Source organism: Amphiura filiformis, chromosome 2 (genome assembly GCF_039555335.1).
Source record: "Amphiura filiformis chromosome 2, Afil_fr2py, whole genome shotgun sequence".
NCBI classification, from domain to species: Eukaryota; Metazoa; Echinodermata; class Ophiuroidea; order Amphilepidida; family Amphiuridae; genus Amphiura; species Amphiura filiformis.
Window position 1 is genome coordinate 78,377,619 of NC_092629.1, and position 19,984 is coordinate 78,397,602.

Here is a 19,984-nt window from a genome sequence, read left to right on the forward strand (position 1 = left end):
ATTTTATGGCAAATCATTAAAAATTGATATTTTTGATATTCTTTGATGATTTCTACCTAAAGTGTATGTAGGTGGGATGAAAAGCCGACGATCAATTGAAAATTTTGACCTTTCGTATTGAAGATATGGATTTTTTTTTCCAAAACACCAAAAAAATTAGGTCTTTTTGGGAAAAAAATCCATATCTTCAATATGAAAGGTCAAAATTTTCAATTGATCGTCGGCTTTTTATCCCACCTACATACACTTTTAGACTATATCATTAAATTTATAAAATTTACTTCGAGGACTGTTATATCTCCAAAATGTGAAAAATATCAAATTTTAATAATTTGTCATAAAATTTGTATTATATCGTGAATTTCATAAAATGAAAATTATTTGATATCAGAAAGACATTCTTCGTATTCAGAATGCAATTTGATAGGACTGATGTGCTCTCATGTCCCACAAAAAATGCTGTCGAAACGCTCAAAATGCTCATTCCAGTTCCCTTAATTCTAGAAAATTCGAAAAAAAATTAGCTATCAGCATAGCCATGTTATGCTTCGATTGATCATATTTTAATTAAAGACATGTAAGAAAATTGCTTGTCAGTGTTGCCAGCTGCGTGTATGACGACGCATAAATATTTCGGAGTGAGGCGAAACATATCAATGTTGTTGAGTTGATGTTGTTGATTCCATTACAACTAAAGCTTTTTGGGTTTGGTAAGTAAAGATGTCAACTTTTAAATATTAACAGTTTCCTAGTTAATAGTGTAATTATGATATTTATTATTTCTATGGTTACCACTTACCGATTATGGCAGCGATATACGCGATACAGTACTGGAAATAGTTCGATTATATCAATAATGTAAATTACCACCGTTACAGCATCGAATTAAGTAAATAACTCAATGAGTCATAGTACACAATCTATACTCAACGTAGCTCATATTACAAGAAGAAAACAATGCAATGAACATAAACTTATTATTTGTTTGTTTTACATGTACTTTATTTTCCCCGGATTATTTCTTCTTATTTCAGTGCCGATTCTTCAGTAGTTAGACGTTGTCGGAAGTCAAAATGGCGAACAAAGCCAATAAAACCATATATTCTGTTCCGTTTATATTATTACAACTATTTTCATTTGGTAAGTCCCTGTTGGAAGATTAAAGGAACTTAACACAAATTGTTTTTTCTTTTCATATATTCGTAAATAGTGTGTTTACCTTAATCATCTTGTATAATATGTTTTGATGTGAATGAAATTAATTAAAAATATCCATTTATGGGTGACGCCATTTGAAAATATATTTGTACAATGTTTCGATTGCCTTACCTAGCTATCTGTAACACATGGAAAGTACGGTGACGCAATGGTTAGGGCGCGAGCATAATCGAAAGGTTGCGGGTTTGAGCCCCACCACTGCCAGTATGATGCTTCCGTGAGCAATATAGCTTAATTCCCAATTGCTTCACTCCACCCAGGTGTAAAATGCGGAACTGCTGGGATAATCACAATCTAAGTCGCTGAGAGTGCGGACTTGGTGAAGCGGAAATGATTCTGATATATTGTGCCTTAGGGGCTGTGCAATAATTATGGGCCCGCCAAAAAACCTTTGTCCCATCCCTTTGAACATGCCAAATTTTTAGGATTCCAATTTGCAAACCTTAAATGGTCTAGAATAATGAACTTTATGAATGTGTGCCAAAACTTATTGCACAGCCCCTTAAATAATTATATCCATATATATACATTTAAAAACTCACACTAAAGTTAATACCATGTGCTGACATTTAATTATTAACCTCTTTTGTCTGTTATCATGAACTTTATTATGCAGAAAATATAGAAACCAACTTTTTGAATTTTCCAATAAAACCATATCATCTTTGGTTATAAACGGCTTCAGAAAACAGAAAAATGTTGCTCCTGCAAAACAACGAAATATGCAATTACAATGTTCTTGCATTCTGCCCTCGAAAAGAATTCGTGTTGTGAAGAAAATACAAAAACAAAAATACTGCGAAGAATCTTGTTATATCTTAAAATAGACCATGCCTTTGTACTTAGTCATTATACAGGCAAATTGATTCACTATTAAGGATCTTACGGCATATATTTAGTAAAGGTTACTTAGGCCGGTCCCTGCTTAGACTAATGGAATTGACTAGACGATGGATATATTGCTCTCTGCATAATTAATGCATCATAACCACAGTTATTATATTATGAATTTAGTCTTTAGAGGCACGATGAATATTTATTTATTTAATTTTATTTCCTCGTTGCACAGCATGTTGCGCAACAAATACAACAATGCTAGACCTACATCACCATCTTTTCAAGAATTACGTGAAGGACCTTCGACCCGTGATACATACTAAAACAGCGACTAACATTACCTATCGAATGATAATAAGGAGCCTCCTAGCTTTGGTAATTTTAAAAGATCCAGCAACTAATAAAGCGATATAATAGTGATTAATAATAGTGATTAATAATAATTTGAAAAGAAGGTGAAGAATAATTGACAATAATGGTGATGGTTATGATGATGATGATGATATTGACGATGATACCGGTGATGATGATGATAATGATGATGATGATGATGATGATGATGATGATGATGATGATGATGATGATGATGATGATGATGATGATGATGATGATGATACTGATGATGATGATGGTGACGATGATGATGATGATGATGATGATGATGATGATGATTTTGATTTGATTTGATTTGTTCGGGTTTTGACAACCCTGGATGATGATGATGATGATGATGATGATGACGACGACGATGAAGTGCACGATGTTTCTGGTGATTATGACTAATACGATGTTAATGATGATGATGATGATGATGATAATGATAATGATGTTGATATGGTGATGATCATCATCGTGATGATGATCATAATGATGATGAAAAGAGGAATACAAAGATGATGAAACAGAAAAATAGGAACAATAAAGAATGTAGTTGAGTTACTAGTATGTTTTCATGACTGTAAATACCATTCATTTTTTGATTAGGAGACAAGGGAACAAACCTTCACAGTAGCGACAGAATTAAAGACGGTATGTCAACTAAAAAATATTAAATTTATCAAATTTCATAACGATAAAAATGTGTGTGCACAATATATTACTTTAAAAATTATTATAAAGTCATAGCTATCACCCACACAAAACGTGTTTTCCTGTAAACTTGTTCTTGCCCTCGCACGGGGTATCAGAATGATACTGAGTGAGCCCGTACCCATGCAGGCGTGTGATTTTATACCCGCTCGTGGGAAATATGTTTAGGTGGTACTGGATACAATTTAATTGTTTCTGAATGTATTATTTGAATCAATATCTTGCGTGTATATGCAGGGTAAAACAAATGCTACCTTAACCTTCTCCAAACGGGTGTCGACTGCAGCGGATGACATGTTTCAAATGTTCTTTCAAAATTCAAAAATTGTGAATTTTACATTTTTTTCATTACCATGTCTGTAAAAAATGCATGGGAACGAGTTCAAACAAGTCCAGTATTGGTTCAATGATTTCTGAGATAGATCTTGAAATTTTGATAAATATCTAAAAACAGAAACCTATGCCCTGCATACAAAGTAGTAAGAAAACAAGCAAATGATATTATACATTATTTTAGAACATCATATATATACTTCTCTTTTGTTTTCATTGTAAAATGGAAATTGTTTTACTTTATCTTACTATTTAGTCTTGGACGGACGAATTTCTGAAATGGGATCCGAATGAATATGGCGGAATAAAACGTTTCAACGCGCCAATTACATCAATATGGATACCGGATATAGTTCTCAGAGATAAGTTAGTATACAAATAGTACATGGTTAGGGAATAAGGGAATAACGTTCATTGTGCATACATTTATTTTATTCTGTGTCTTTTGCAGTGTCGATAATGAGAAAACTAAACCTAACATGAGAGCTCAGATCTTTTCAGATGGCACAATAATCTGGTTCGCTCAGGTCATATACACGGCATTATGCAAAGTTAAAGTTCGATGGTTCCCGTTTGACACACAGGTGTGTGATATGATATTTGAATCCTGGACTTATAGATGGATTGAAATCAACCTGGAACCAGAAATAAGCGAAGATAATAGGTGTGTAAATTTACTGTCAATCAGCTCAAGTATTACCAAATCTTACTTATCCTGATTTAAGCATAGCCAATGTGGGAAAAATGTCCAGGGGCGTCACTCCCATTGTGGCCTGTAGACCATCCGCGATAATAAAAACGTGTAAAAAAGGGTAGTTTTTCGTGGGTAGGCACTATACGGGCGTATCGTGTTTAGGGTGTCAAAAACATGAAAAATCGGAAAAAAGGGTAGCAAAATTGCAATGGCTAATACGCGGAAATAAAATTTAGGGTATGAAATTTGATGCAAGGATTAAAATCCCTGTTTAGGGTATGAAAACAGGCGCGTGTTACCTGTTTAGGGTATCGTTTTAGCCAAGAGTTTAAAAATCCTTGTTTAGGGTTCTTTTCAAAAGTAGATTATCGTGGATGGTGTACAGGCCACAATGGGAGTGACTCCCCGGGGGAAAACTGCCGGGATTCACAAGTGCTTTAGTGATTTGTGTTTAGGTGTCAAGAGTTCTGTCAACTTGCTCTCACTGTATGAACAACTGCCATGTTTATTGTAACAGTAGGCCTTATATATTCCGACAAGATACTGATCCTGGTTTTGGAAGATCATTTTATCGTACTAATTCATAACAAAAAAATAATATTTTATAATACATATAATAACGTGTTTTTTAATAAGAATGTGGCTTGACCCGACTTATTCAGCAATTGCGCTATTTAACACGATTTCATGCCGTGCCGGGTTTTTTTTTCATTTGATCTACAACAGGTATGTGGCTAACGGTGTGTGGGACATGGTAGCTGTTCGGGAAAAGGGCGTTCTGTTTGCGTATCCATGCTGTCCAGATCTGCCCTACGCGGAAGTAAGATATCGGCTTATATTTAAACGACACGCCACCTTCTACATCTCGTATATGGTGTTACCATGTCTATTCCTCTCTATTCTGTCGCTACTGGTTTTTCACCTGCCACCTGATTGTGGAGAGAAGCTCACGTTATCTATCACCAATTTGTTGGCTTTGGTTGTATTTCAACAAATAATTGCTCAGAATATGCCCCCGAGCTCCGACAACGCTCCTGTAATCGGTAAATAAGTAATATTTCAGTTATATGCAATTATTTGAAATAGATTTATTCAAAAAATATAATTTTATAGTAACCATGGTGACGATGACACGATGCGATACTCATTCCCGAGTAAAAAAAAAGTTCAATGTTTATCAAAAAGTCTCCAAATGTGTGACAAACATTGAGCTGTGGGGTATAGCCTATACAATATATGATTTTCATTATCTTTTCAGGTACATATTTCATGTGCATGATTTCCATGGTATGTTGTTCGGTGATTTCAACTGGGGTTGTCGTTCACTTAAGTGCTATATCTCAACCGATGCCAAAATGGGTCAAACGGATCTTTTTGGAAATAATTCCTCGATTTCTCTGTCTATCTACATTTTCTTTTCAACATCATGCCCAAGAAACAGACATAGAGAATAAGACTATCTTTAAAAATCACTACACCAATGACAGGGCTATTCGTCAGAACGGAATGATTGATGCCAATGAAGATAACGAAGATTCGGTTCGCCGTGAAACTAAAGCTTTCATTGAAGTTGTTCCCGAGTTACTGAAATACATTAAAGAGGATATCGATATTAAGAATGGTGAAAGCGCGGAACATCTCCAGTGGCAGCGTGTATCCATAATAATAGATCGCATGCTCCTCTATATATTCAGTTTGTTTACTGTTATATGTTCGCTTTACCTCGGTGTTCGAATTGTGCACGGCAGTGTCGAGGAATACAATGACATTTTGAAAGAGCTTGAAGAAGACTGGCCCTTATTAAAACAATTACTTTGAATAATAGAAATTACAATAAAAAAAGTTATCACCAGGTTTACGAGACCACGTGGTTAAGACACAGGTCTCGTAAACATGAGTTCCTGGGTTCGATCAGGGATCAATAGTCGGGACCAAACCGGAAGATGCAGCCTAGGTCTAGACAATAGGCGGATTAGCGGCCATTTTGTTTCCTACATGATGTTATTCACGTGTCGATATACTTTAGTACACAATATATAAGTTAACGTATTTACAATTTTTAAATTATATTTTGAGTATACAATATATTCTGTAGTAAATCGACCAAATGACGGTGATTGTTCAGGTATTATATGCTTTATAGAATTAAACTGTCTGACCAGCTGGTATTCTCCTCCGCCGTCAGTGCGATTTCAGTCAATCCACGTACCGTGTTGCGAAGGTGGAGGAGACTAAAGCTGTATTGTCGAACACGCATGCGTTAAAAATGATATAGCCTCGGTCGAACAATAACGTGACGTGGTTCCCGACATTGTCCCTATGAACAGGCACCCTCCTGGTTCGGTTTCAAGGTGGGTTCACTTTTTCTATTTATCTCTTTTATTATTTGCGACGGCTAACTATAGCTAAAACCTGGTGAAAAGTATGTGTATTATATTTAATTCCCTTCGATCATGCCACTGCTTTTTCCATGTAATAGAAATTACGCTTTCTTCATCCCGTATCGTGACCTATGCGTGTCCGTATCGCGTCCACTTAAAAGGTCCCGGGGTCTGCAAGTCTATTCCGACATTGAAAAAACAAATTGGCAGCGGTGTGATACGGCCCGACATAACTGTCACGTCCAAAAAACGGACATTGTTTTAAATGGCCTAGATACAACCGAGTCATTCTCTTTGAATTGTCGGTGCCATTTGAGCCGAACATAGACAAAGTTTATGGTATCAGATATAATTATTGTACTTTACGCTATCCATTAACAATATTACAGACTTGACATTTACTATGGAATATTTCTTCATGAAGGGGTCTGTATAAACCGCACGGGTTTAATATTTAGTGGGTGTGTCGGGAGATGGTGTCAGATAATTTTTGTAGAAAATGTGCTTTCTCCTGAGTTTACATTATGGTGCTCATAATGAAGTGTATTTTTTAAAATGACGGATTTAAGAAGGCTGAATTTGAGATTCGCGGGGACACAATTACGTACTTTATGCAACATTGTTCTGTTATTATCAAATTTATTTGGGTTTGAGGTGATATTCCTAAACCCTGTCAGCAATTGGCATTTTTCACAGCTGAATGCACTTGTTATATACCATTTTTTTTTTTTTGAAAATGGGAGGAGGTTAAAAATATAGTTATTCAAAGTGGTACGAACTCAGAAAGTTTGATTGTCCTCCACTGGGGCAAATGTTATAAACTTACGGTACAAAAACAACTGCACGGATTCTTGGTTGTCCAATGAACTCACGCTGTTAATTTATACAGTAAGTCTATAATATATTAACACTTGGCCTCAGAGGTGCATTCCAATTTTCATTCAAAACTGGTTTATTACAAGTGCATTCAGCTGTGACAAATGGAAATTGCTGACAAAATTCAAGAAATATCACCTCGAACCCCAATAAATTTGATGACAAAAGAACAATGTTGCATAAATTACGAAATTGTGTCCCCACAAAGCTCAATGTAGTGCATTTTAGGCAAATGCACTACATTATGAGCACCATAATGTAAACTCACGCAAAGCACATTTTCTATCAAAAATTATTTGGCACCATTCCCGACACACCCCAATCTGCCAATAAATATTTAACCCGTGCTGTTTATTTAAACCTCTTTCAGATTAGTCTTGACACTTCGTGAAGAAATATTCCACACTAAATGTCAAGTCTTATTTTTTTTTCTGTAATTGGTCTCGTATCTTGATTTAGATTATAATATTGTCATTCATCCAATTTTGTAAATGGTATTGCAATTTACTGTAGTATTTTTCATTATTATATTATTGAATTATGAATGTATTTTATGATGATTGATGATAAAATTATATAAAATAAATGAAAATAAATGAATGAACGAATGAATGAACGAATGAATGAATGAAAGAAAGAATGAATGAATGAATGAATGAATGAATGAATTAATTAATTAATTAATTAATTAATTAATTAATTAATTAATTAAGTAATTAATTAATTGTTGAATGAAATGAAAATAAATGAGTGAATGAATGAATGAATGAATGAATGAATGAACGAATGAACGAATGAATAAATTAATGGAATGAATAAATTAATGAATGGATGAATGGCGTTCAAAAGTGCAGCACATATGAATATATAGCGTTCCACAAGTTGAAACAAAACAACACGGGAAAATTACTAATTAACAAAATAGAAATAAAATAAAGTGTAGCAGATGTTAAGAAGATTTACATGATTAATATTTCAAAGCTAATGTAAGTTTCTCTCACAATATATAGATTAAATATATATAGATAGATATATATAGATTCAAGATGCAATGTGTGTTATTACAAAATCGTTACTCGTGAATTGCACGGGGACACATTTTTCGTCTGGGCTAATGTGAAGTTTAAAAATAGATCCTAAAAACTTTGATTGTACTTTAATTACGTATTAAATAATGAATTTATTAACATCTAACTTAAATGTCGCTTTCATTTTAATAATTAATTGTTTCTTGTATAATTCAATATAGAATGGCTAGGATATTTAAAATAAAGATTTTCAAAGAGAAATTAAATTATGTGGTGGTCTTTATTGATTTATAAATGGAAATGCAAGATTACATTGTCCTACTGTTGTTGGTAGGATTACTCCCAATATGCATTATTGGCGTAATAATGATCCTTAACACAATGATAGAGAGCGTAGCAGACCTGTTTTGTTTATATCCATTTACATAATATGATTTGTTCTCAAAAGTGCAGCAAATACACCTACATTGTGTTCCAAAAAAAAATACTTATTGTTTAAAAGTTTAAAAAATAACCAGAAAAAAATCTACTCATTAACAAAATAAAAATGAGTAAATAAGTCGCAGATGTTGAGAAGAATTTCATGATTAAAATGTCAAGGTTAATGTTAGTTTAATGACAATACAGGTTGGTTTAAGTAGTTTCAAATCAATAAATAAATAATCAATCAATCAATCAATAGATCCCCGACACATATAATGCGCCTTTGCCGGAGTATTCAAAGCGCAGAACACACAAAACATACATACAGCATATTGCCAATTCAAATACATAACAAAAGAAAATTGGGCAAATAAGTAAGTCTTATCAACAGATTTTGGAGCACGCCGGATGTAAACACATAAACGTTTTAGAAACGTTTTTAATAAGTTGTATTTTGGCTTTTGGTTTACATAAAAACGTTTTAATAACATTAAAATGTCGGGTTATATAAAGGTCATTGAAACGTTTTAAAATGTTTTGTATGAAAACACACTCAACAATATTTTTTTTTAATGTTTTCAAAAATGTTATTGTAAACTATTTTTGCAAACATTTTTGCCAAATATTTTGTCAACACTTAAATAACATTATGTTAAAATATTTGCACTCAGCAAACACAGAAATGTTTTAATCTTGAAAACGTTTTATACCCTTAATATACCCATTATATCACCCGACATTTAAACGTTTTCTGACAACCTTTTATAACCTTTTGCGAATGATATCGAAAACGTTTTGTGTTTGCTGGGAATGGGAAGTGCATTCCACAGTCTGGCAGCTGGGAATGGGAAGTGCGTAGCCCAGAGGGATATGCCGAAATCGCGCAATCCAAATACGGCAGCCAGCGCGCGCGCAGTTTTTCCGACGCCCAATACGGCGCTCGCGGAGGTTACTAATATACGGCGCTCGCGGAGGTTACTAATATTTAACTTTCGAACAATTACGCATTTTGCGGTCAATTGTGAGATAATAATGACCTCGATTTGCGTTCACGTTTTCACAAATAACTAAATGTAATTGGATCACACACACACCGCATTTATTAATGAGGTTATGAATATTAATTTTTAAACTTGTATCCAAGTCATCCAGTATTTTAGGACACACTGTAAACTCTAGAATGTTTTAAAAAATAGCTATTAGTTGCAACCGTGTCATGCTTCGATTGATGATATTTTAATCAAAGACATGAAAGAAAAATTAGTTGTCATTGTGGCCAGCTGAGTGTATTATGACGTCACTTACATGATTTATTAAAGAAACGTATTAATGCTGTTGCTGCGTCTATTTATGCGAGGCAATCTTCTTGGGTGTGGTGAGTAATTTATTCCTTGTAAAATATTACCTTTTAAACATTTTCAGTTAAAAAATTTAATAATTCAAAAAATATAAATACTATATCGCTTACATTATGGTAACAATCATACGGTACTGAAAATATTTTAATAATATCAATTGTGTAATGTAATTGTGTATTCTATTTATCTTATTGATTTTTTTTCAGTGCCAATTCCACAATTTTAAGGCGTTGTAGAAAAAATGGCCACCCAAACCAATAAAACGATCTATTCTGTTCCATTTATATTATTGCAACTATTTTCATGTGGTAAGTCCCTAATTAATGGACTTTATAACCTATTTCGTCTTTAGCTATATTGTTAAAGATGCGTTTACACATTACAATTCAGCTTGGCTTGTATAAACATTCAATATATTTTACAATGACTGAAATTAATTTAAATTAATCTCTTACTGGGTCCCCGGCGCACCAAGCTGGTGTTGTGACTGCCCAATTGGGTGGGTTAAAGCCACTTAAAATCGATATTATATTGTATTGTGTTGTAAACTTCCATCATTCTTTTGTCTACGTGTAACACGGGTGATGGAATGCAGTTTAAAATTCCCGCCAAGGACGCATCATTTCACATTTCAGGTGAGATATACTCAGCGGGGACCCAGCCATGGCTGCCACTGAGGTGTAGGAATGCGTGGAATTGGATTCGTCTATATTTGGACAACGTGACGTTTCGGTTCTTTTTCTATTGCCTAACTGTCTGCAACATATAATACAATAATTACCACTCTTGATTCACATGGTCAACTATCCATTCATGCCAGTGCATATTCACGTGAATATGCATTGAATTATATATATTAGACTGGTTCTATTTTGGAATTATGTGTTCATTTAAGCATCAAGCGACAAGTTTGCGTAAAAGCTGGCAACCAAATTATTTTGGTTAATTCGGGTATGCTGAATTCAAAGATTTTGTCTGTCATGCTATATTGGAACCCTGTGATCCACAAAAGAGAACCCAGAACCCTCACATGCTCATAAAGGGGGCAAATATCAAACAAACTGATGTAGTGGTGAACACATCAACTCGGGAATAACGCAAGCTGCCTTCATCTAGCCATGGAAACGGTATAAACAAACCATGCCTAAAAGAAATTTGATGTAGATTAGAAAATTAAAAACAGCTCTTTGTAGTCTGAATTTGAGTACAATGCATACCTTAAATACGGTTGTATAACGAACGTGGTTATGCTACATTAATTATGCAGAGAACAAACTATTCCCTGTCTAGTCAATTCATTAGCCTAAGTAACCAGAAGTAAAGGAATTCCGTTGCTGTAGTATATACAATCCTTAATGGAGTTATTACTTTGTTTTCAGTACGCTGACAAAGTACAAATGTACTGCCTATTTTAAGATATTACTCGATTTTTCACAACATTTTTGTCCGAAATCAATTCTTCATAACACAAGTTCTCTAATTTGTCCTTGTCATAATGCAAGATCTGGTCCATGGGACCAAATTGAGATAAAGGCAAAAATATGGATATACGTATATTGGTTCATTTAATTTTATGTACATTGTTTTATTTAATTTTATTACCTCACTAAATAGCATGCTGTGTGAAAAATGCAACAATGCTAGACCTACACCACCATCTCTTCAACAACTACATGAAGGATGTGCGACCCGTGATAGATACTAAAACAGCGACTAACGTAACCTACCGAATGTTCATAAGGAGCCTCCTGGCTCTGGTAATGTTTAAATGATGCAGCAACTAATAAAGTGATAAAGTGATATAGTCATTTCTAATAATTATAATAATTTGAAAAAGAAAAACGTGAAAAAGGAGAGGAAGAGAAAGAATTGATGACAATAATGATGATGATGAAGATGGTGATAATGATGACGATGATGACGATGATGATGATGATGATGATGATGATGATGATGGTGATAATGATGATGATGATGATGACGATGATGACGATGATGATGATGATGATGATGAAAATGATGATGAAAATTGTGATGAAAATTAAACCTAAAAATACGACAATTGAAGAAAAATTGTAATTGAGTTATTTGTATGTTATCATGAAATAAATATTGCTGATTTGATTAGGAAACACGGGAGCAGACCTTCAGAGTGGGGACAGAATTAAAGACGGTATGTAATTAAAGAAATATTATATATTTTATTGAAGAATGGAAAAGGTTATAGTTTGGCTATCTCAGAGCGTCATGTGACTGCCTAAAATGTTACAGATCGTGAAACTAATCGTGATTATGCACATTGATCCGGTGCTGCCATGTAGGTGTATGAACGCTCAGGGGTAAGCATATGGATGTGGTGATGGATACATGTATCACGTGACCTATAATTGCAGTCGATGATTTACAGGGATTTTTTTCGGTCTCGCAATCTTTCTATACTTCTGTCTTCTTTCCATATTGGTTTCTTCTGATCACCACCTCTGTGCAACTATCTCCTGTCCCCATTTCCTGGATATTTTACCCAGGTCAAATAAACTCTCTGGTCCAAAAACATCACATTCTGTTAGACGATTTCTTGCACTTCCGCCATTGTAAGGTCTCGTAACTGGAGTATGTTAAATAGAACACCCTTTCGTCGCGTGACTATGGCTCTTTCTGGAAGGAATCTTCACATAATTACGTAATATAAAAACGATAGGATCTGATTAAGTGGTAACTCATTTGAAGTCCACTTGGCCCCTCAACATGTATACACTCAAGTTGCGTATAGTTTCGTATAGTTTGGTAATGTTTTATACATGTTCAGGGGCCAAACCAATCTTTCACAACCTTTCATGATGTTTTCCCCTTGAACATGAATTAAACATTATAACACCCTAAAAAACGTTACGTAACTTTAGTGTATACATGTTGAGGGGCCAAGTGGACTTACGGTCTTCTTGCGATCAGGTCTTCATTTTTTTTAAAGAAAACCTCTTTTTTGAGGATGTTGCAATACTTATGTATAGTGTGTGTTTACTTATGTTTTCACGAAAAAAATGGAAATTGTCTTATGCAGACTTGGACGGATGAATTTATGAAATGGGACCCCGATGAGTATGGAGGCATAACACATTTCAACGCGCCAAATACAGCGATATGGACACCGGATATAGTTCTCAGAGATAGGTTGGTACAATACCGATTTGTTTATTCGTTCTGTATTTTCATTTGAACAGAACCTTCCCGCTATTATGGAAAGAGAAGTGCGATTTGAAGTCAAAGAACAAAGAAAAGAATGCCACCCCAATAATCAAGTGGACAATATACTGCATGAGCCGTTCTCAAATCAGTGTTTGAGCATTAGGATTAGTTTGAAAAAGGCACAACAAAAGATGCCACCGAGTTGCAGGTTTTAAATACAGATGTCTTTTTATACTTATTGTCCTTTATTACTCAAACTGTATAATCAGTATACTTAAGCTTGCCAAGACCTGAGTTGACAAGAGAAAAACTTGTGTATGAATTATGTTTGTTCCCTGACTGTTGCAGTGCCGATAGTGAGGTAACTAAACCTAACACGAGAGCTCAGATCTATTCAGACGGCACTATAATCTGGTTCGCTCAAGTCATATACACGGCATTATGCAACGTTAAAGTTCGATGGTTCCCGTTTGACACACAGGTGTGTGATATGATATTTCTCTCCTGGTCTTATGACGGCTTTGAAATCAACCTGGAACCAGGGAAAAGCGCAGATAATAGGTGTGTTGATTTACTTTCCGACATCTTTATGATTATACTTTGATCAGCTCGTAATCGGCAGGCCTTATAACATCGCGGATTAATATCAATATGTTTTATTTGAGGATTGTCTTGTGACATCTCGCCAGAAGCATCACAAATTATTCATTGAAGTCAAAATACTTTGTCTACTTTCTTTAAACGCAAAGTATAGATCATTCAGGTTAACTATCACTATTAACGTCGGTCTAGTTTACGGCGTAGTGGTAAAAACCTAACAATTCCCGCCAATTACGAGCTGATCAAAGTATAGAACTTTACTTATTCTGATTTAAGCGTACACCCAATACGGTGTCCTATTCAGGAACTTCAGTGATTTGTGTTCAAGTATCAACAGATGCTCTCATAAATAGCTTGTTTGAATTTCTCATCATATGAAGAACTGCACTATATCATTGTATCAGCAGACACTATATCCTGGCAAGATGCTAATTCTGATTATGAACGATGTTATAATGTCAGGGTACTACCACATGATAAGAACTGAATGATACCAAGACGATTATTAATAAGAATATAGGGCTGGGATAGCAACGTTTTCACGTATTTATTGTGGGTCCTGTGTGTCGAATTGCATTTTGAAAACGAGGAATGTCTTGCTGATATCAAATAATTGTAATTTTTTGAAATTCGCCATATAATACACATTTCGAGGGTTGACAAACAGAAGGCCTTAACTCAAAAAGTGCCTTTTTGAGAAAAATGAGTAAAAAATATATTTTGCATTGAGATGTGACCAAGTATTATTGTGCTATAGATGCAATAGGAAGTTGAATTGAGTTAAGGCTTTATGATTTTAAGAATCTGTGGTATTACAGATTATTTTGGTACCAAAATCTCAAAATGGCCAAAAGTGAGTTAGGCTCTTCTGTTTGTCAACCCTCGATTTTATAGCAAATGATTAAAAATGGATATTTTTGAAATTTAACAGTCCTCGAAGTAATTTTTCCCCAAAACACCAAAAGACCAATTCGGTCTTCTTGGGTGAAAATGTATATCTTCAATATGAAAGGTCAAAATTTTCAATTGATGGTTGGCTTTTCATCCCAGCTACAAACACTTTTAGTACATATCATGAAGAGTAATTAAGTTTACTTCTAGGACAGTTAAATACCAACAATATCAAATATATCTAATTTTAATAATTTGACATAAATTTGTATTATATCGCGAATTTCAAATAGTTATTTGATATCAGTAGGATATTCCTCGTTTTCAAAATGCAATACAGTATGTCTAATCTATGCTCTCAGGTCCCATAAATACGTGCAGACGTCGCTATCTGAGCCCTTAAGCATCAATGCGCTATTTAAATTAGTGCCGTTATTTTTCTTTTGTCCTGCAACAGGTATATAGCGAACGGTGTGTGGGACATGGTAGCTGTCCGGCAAAAAGGGCGTATTTTTACGTTTGCATGCTGTCCCGAGCCATATACAGAAATTCACTATCGGCTCGTATTTAAACGACACGCCACCTTCTACATTTTTTATATGGTGCTACCATGTGTATTTCTCTCTATTCTGTCGCTACTGGTATTCTACCTGCCACCTGATTGCGGAGAGAAGCTCACGTTATCTATCACCAATTTATTGGCATTGGTCGTGTTTCAACAAATAATTGCGGAGAATATGCCGCCTAGTTCCGATGATTCACCCGTAATTGGTAAGAGAAAATTATACCTAAATTACAGACTTGACATGAAGTATGGAATATTTTTTCGCAAAATTTCAAGACTGGTCTGGAAGGGGTATATATGCATAAACCGCACGGGGTAAATATTAATTGGGGTGTGACGGGAGATGGTGTAAAGTAATTAACTGACAGATAATGTACTTTCCATTAGTTTACATTATGGCGCTTATGATGTAGTGAATGGGCCTAAAATGGCGGATTTAAGGAGACTGAATTTGAAATTACTCTCATATTTTCAAATTTATTGAGGTTTGAGGTGATATTTACTGAACCTAAATACCAATAAGTGTTCGTCAGAACATAAATACACGTGTAATCTACCAGTTTTGAAAGTGGGAGGAGCTTTAAAAAATATGGCTCTGAAAAGTGGTATGCATTAAGAAAGTTTGAATGGCCCCCTGGAGCCAAATGTTATAAACTTATTGTACACAAAGAAAGGGTTCATTGGACAACCAGGAATCCGCGCAGTTGTATTATACCGTAAGTTTATAACATTTGACCACAGGGGGGCATTCAAACTTTCTGAAACGTACCACTTTTAAGAGCCAAATTTTAAGCTCTTCCCATGTTCAAAAATTTGGTACATTGCAATTGCATTTAAGCTGTGATGAATGCCAATTGCTGACGAAGTTTAGGAAATATCACATCAAACACTATAAATTTGATAATAACAGAACAATGTTGCATAAAGTCCGAAATTGTGTCCCCCATAAAGCTCAAAGTCAGCCTCCCTTAATCCGCCATTTTAGGCAAATTCGCTACATTATGAGCACCATTTGTAAAACTCATGGAAAGCACGTTTTCTATCGAACAATTATTTTACACCATCTCCCGACACACCCCAAAAATATTTAGCCCGTGCTGTTTATGCAGACCCCTTCCAGACCAGTAATTTTGCGAAACAATATTCCATAATAAATGTCAAGTCTGTATATATATAATTTGCAAACGTTGAAATAAATTTATTTTGAATAAAAGGGTACCCGCGATGACTCTATACTAATTACAAGGGAGTTAATATTTTTCGTGCTCCAAAAATTCATGAAACTAACGGTCATTTAAAAATTATACCGATTTGTGTGGTGGTTTGTGCATGGGGTAATTGAAAGATTACGATATTCATTTGAGAGACCAGAATACATGTAATGTTGGACTTCCAAAATCATAAATGCAAAAGTAAAATATTTACCCATTTTTCTCTTAACCATTTTGTTTCTATGGTAATGAAATTGTCAAAAGTTGTGACAGAAAAGGAAGGAAGTACGCACAGCAATAACACGGATTTCAATCTTAATTAACTATCAATTGAGGTATGATTAATGTTGCAAGAATGCAATTCGCAAAAGCATCACGACACGTCGAATTGTAATATCGAAAGTTTAACAACTCGCTAATTTATTTTAGATAACATATAGATATTTAAAAAGCATAAAAAGACCGAGGAACGAAGTTTTGGTATAATAGGAGAGTCGTACAAATTTAGACATTTTCAACCAAATTTAACTGAACATACAGTACTTGTAGCAGAACATTGGCAGAACATTGGCTAACATAAAGCCCCATATGCATGATATGGAAAGGTTTCTATACACAAACGATTCTCTTATAAACCTCAATACACATGAACACACATTTTCGTCCACAAGCTTCCAAGCAGAGAACAACAAGCAGTGAATGTCTCCACCACAGTCTTTGATTACATTACACGGTTGAATGCATAGCAATGTAAGACCTGTGGAGCTTCTAGCTAAAAATGGGCCTCTTTGATTGGTTTTGTCGAAAACCTCAAGTGTTTCCTGCATCCAATCAGAATTTTTTTTATATCAAACGAAAGCTAGCACTTCCCTCTAAAAAACACTTTTCGTCACGCAATTCAATGTTATAGCAAGACGAATGTGGAAAATCTGTTAAAAAATACCTATCCAAGCATTTTTTTAAAACCAAAATGTAGGTTTTAAAATTCAAAACCTCAAGTGTTCCTTACAATATTTTTCCAATCTTATGTCATTAAATGAAAAAGCACACTGATATTGTCCGTATACTAGAGTCACTAGAATGAGCAATGACCAATTTCTTGAATTGCAAATCTTGTGCAAAAATTTACTATTTTCGCCTGTTTTGTCATACGGTTGTAAATTCAATGAACTATGACTTTAAAAAAAAAGCTTACAAATTGATATGTGTTTACAATACGTACGTTTTTAATATCTTTTTCAGGTACCTATTTCACATGCATGATTTCCATGGTATGTTTGTCAGTCATTTCAACTGGGATTGTCATGCATTTAAGTGCTATATCTCAACCGATGCCAAAATGGGTCAAACGGATCTTATTGGAAAAACTTCCTCGAGTTTTATGTGTATCTTTTCAAATTCACGCCGAAGGAGCAGATATGGCAAATAAGTCTATCTTTGAAATTCACCATACCAATAAGAATGGAATGGTGGATGTCAAAGAAGAAAACGACGATTCGGCTGGTCGAGAGACAAAAACTTTCAATGAAATGGTTGAGTTATTGAAATACATTAAAGAAGATATTAATATTAAGAATGATGAAAACGCGGAACATCTCCAGTGGCAGTGTGTATCCATAATAATAGATCGCATGCTCCTCTATCTATTCAGTGTGTTTACTATCATATGTACGCTTTACCTTGCCATTCTAACTGTGCACGGCAGTGTCGAGGATTACAATGACATTTTGAAAGAGCTTGAAGAAGACTGGCCCTTATTGATATAATGCTTTCATTACTTTCAATAATATATTGCATTCAGGTGTTTTACGAATGTTGAATATATTCTATATTTACCGTATTTATTTATTCATTTATTAGGTTTGATAGAACTTTGACAAGAAATTAATAACATTACTTGATAATGAGTGAGTCATGATCATGATGATCTTTATGTAATTTAAGGCCTGTAGTATTATAATACAGTAGCTGTAATGGGAGCATCCCGTTTGTTCAAAGGGTAATTAGTTCCAAAAGAGTTTAGTGTATATTATAGGATTTTAGTTTATGATTAGGGTAGGGGTAAGATAAGAGGCTATGGTTAGGGTTAATGTTAGTGTTAGGGATATCCTTAGGTAGTATTAGTAGTTAGGGTCAGTTTTAGGATTAGAGTAATTAACATTTGCGCGACGTCTCTTTCAATCAAACTCCCCACGACACTCGATTGGTTAGTAGCGCGTAACAGGAAGGTTGATCCATCTGGTGCCGATCGGAGAAAAAGAATTGCAGAAAATGGCAAATATTTACGTACTTTTACAAGGCAAAAACCCACCTTTCCAAGCATCGTTGACATAGTGCCTGCAGGAAAAACAGTTTCCTATTGCTAAGACTTAACTTTTGAGTCGGTCTGTACGTTTGAAGATGTAACATTAACCATATTTTACCACCTCGTTCAGAAAGTAGAGCTCTGAAGACCAATGTCTAGAAAGGCCACCCACTTTTAAGACCACCATCTGCTCGCGAATCAAGTCTAGAAGACCACTATCTAGGAAGCCCACTCACCGCAAAAGCCACATCTCAGAGAGGGTATGTCGTGGTTTTAAGATAAATACTTTATTGAGGACTAATCTTGGCTGAGCATCTTTAGGTTCACAGCTAGGGTTAGATCTAGGGTTAGGATTAGAGCTTATGTTATAGGTTATGGTTAGGGTTAGGATTTTATTGTACTCGTGGTTGTGAGGTTGTACAACATCGATTGTTAATATATGTCGGATCAATAAAGTCTGCATTTAATCTACATTTACAAACTTCGTCAAATGTGTATAGATGTTTCTCTTCGGATGTTACAAATCACTGATCACCAGGGACAGGCGATTTGCGCGGAAAAAAATATCAAATTGCTCGGGATTGCGCGGAACTCTATTTTCAGTGCAAATCATGTATCCCTGCCCATAGGAAAAAAATAGCCAATTGCGCGGAAAAAAATGTCCGCGCAAATCGCCTGTCCCTGCTGATCACCTTACAATACATGAAGTTTTTGCAAATGATGACACCAATATAAATATTTTTTTAATATGCTATATTTTATTGAACGAGAGTTTCAAGCCCACACCACAAAGATAATTAAAAACACCATAAACTGTCCGGGTTACATTCCCCGTAACTTGAAACTTGGTGGGCATAATTATATGCAAATTGTTGAAATGCCTAAAGGTTTTTGTCTCTTGTATGTCCTAGCGTTATTCTTCGCGCACCGGACATTTCAGTTTACTAAGAGTTTTACTTATTTTTTATTGTTTCACTATTCTTTAAAATCAT

General features: G+C 34.8%; 1 protein-coding gene across 1 annotated transcript; it reads left to right on the forward strand.

Annotated features, from left to right (window-relative positions):
- The first annotated feature begins 1,033 nt into the window (after positions 1–1,033).
- Positions 1,034–19,615, forward strand: LOC140143573 (uncharacterized). The gene is made up of 13 exons (XM_072165394.1): positions 1,034–1,140; positions 2,288–2,430; positions 3,040–3,084; positions 3,734–3,843; positions 3,929–4,141; positions 4,898–5,214; positions 5,430–5,981; positions 11,852–11,994; positions 12,366–12,410; positions 13,296–13,405; positions 13,769–13,981; positions 15,369–15,682; positions 17,930–19,615. The coding sequence occupies exons 1-13, from the start codon at positions 1,074–1,076 to the stop codon at positions 18,451–18,453; spliced, it is 2,796 nt and encodes a 931-aa protein (XP_072021495.1). The 5' UTR covers positions 1,034–1,073; the 3' UTR covers positions 18,454–19,615.
- Positions 19,616–19,984: the final 369 nt, after the last annotated feature.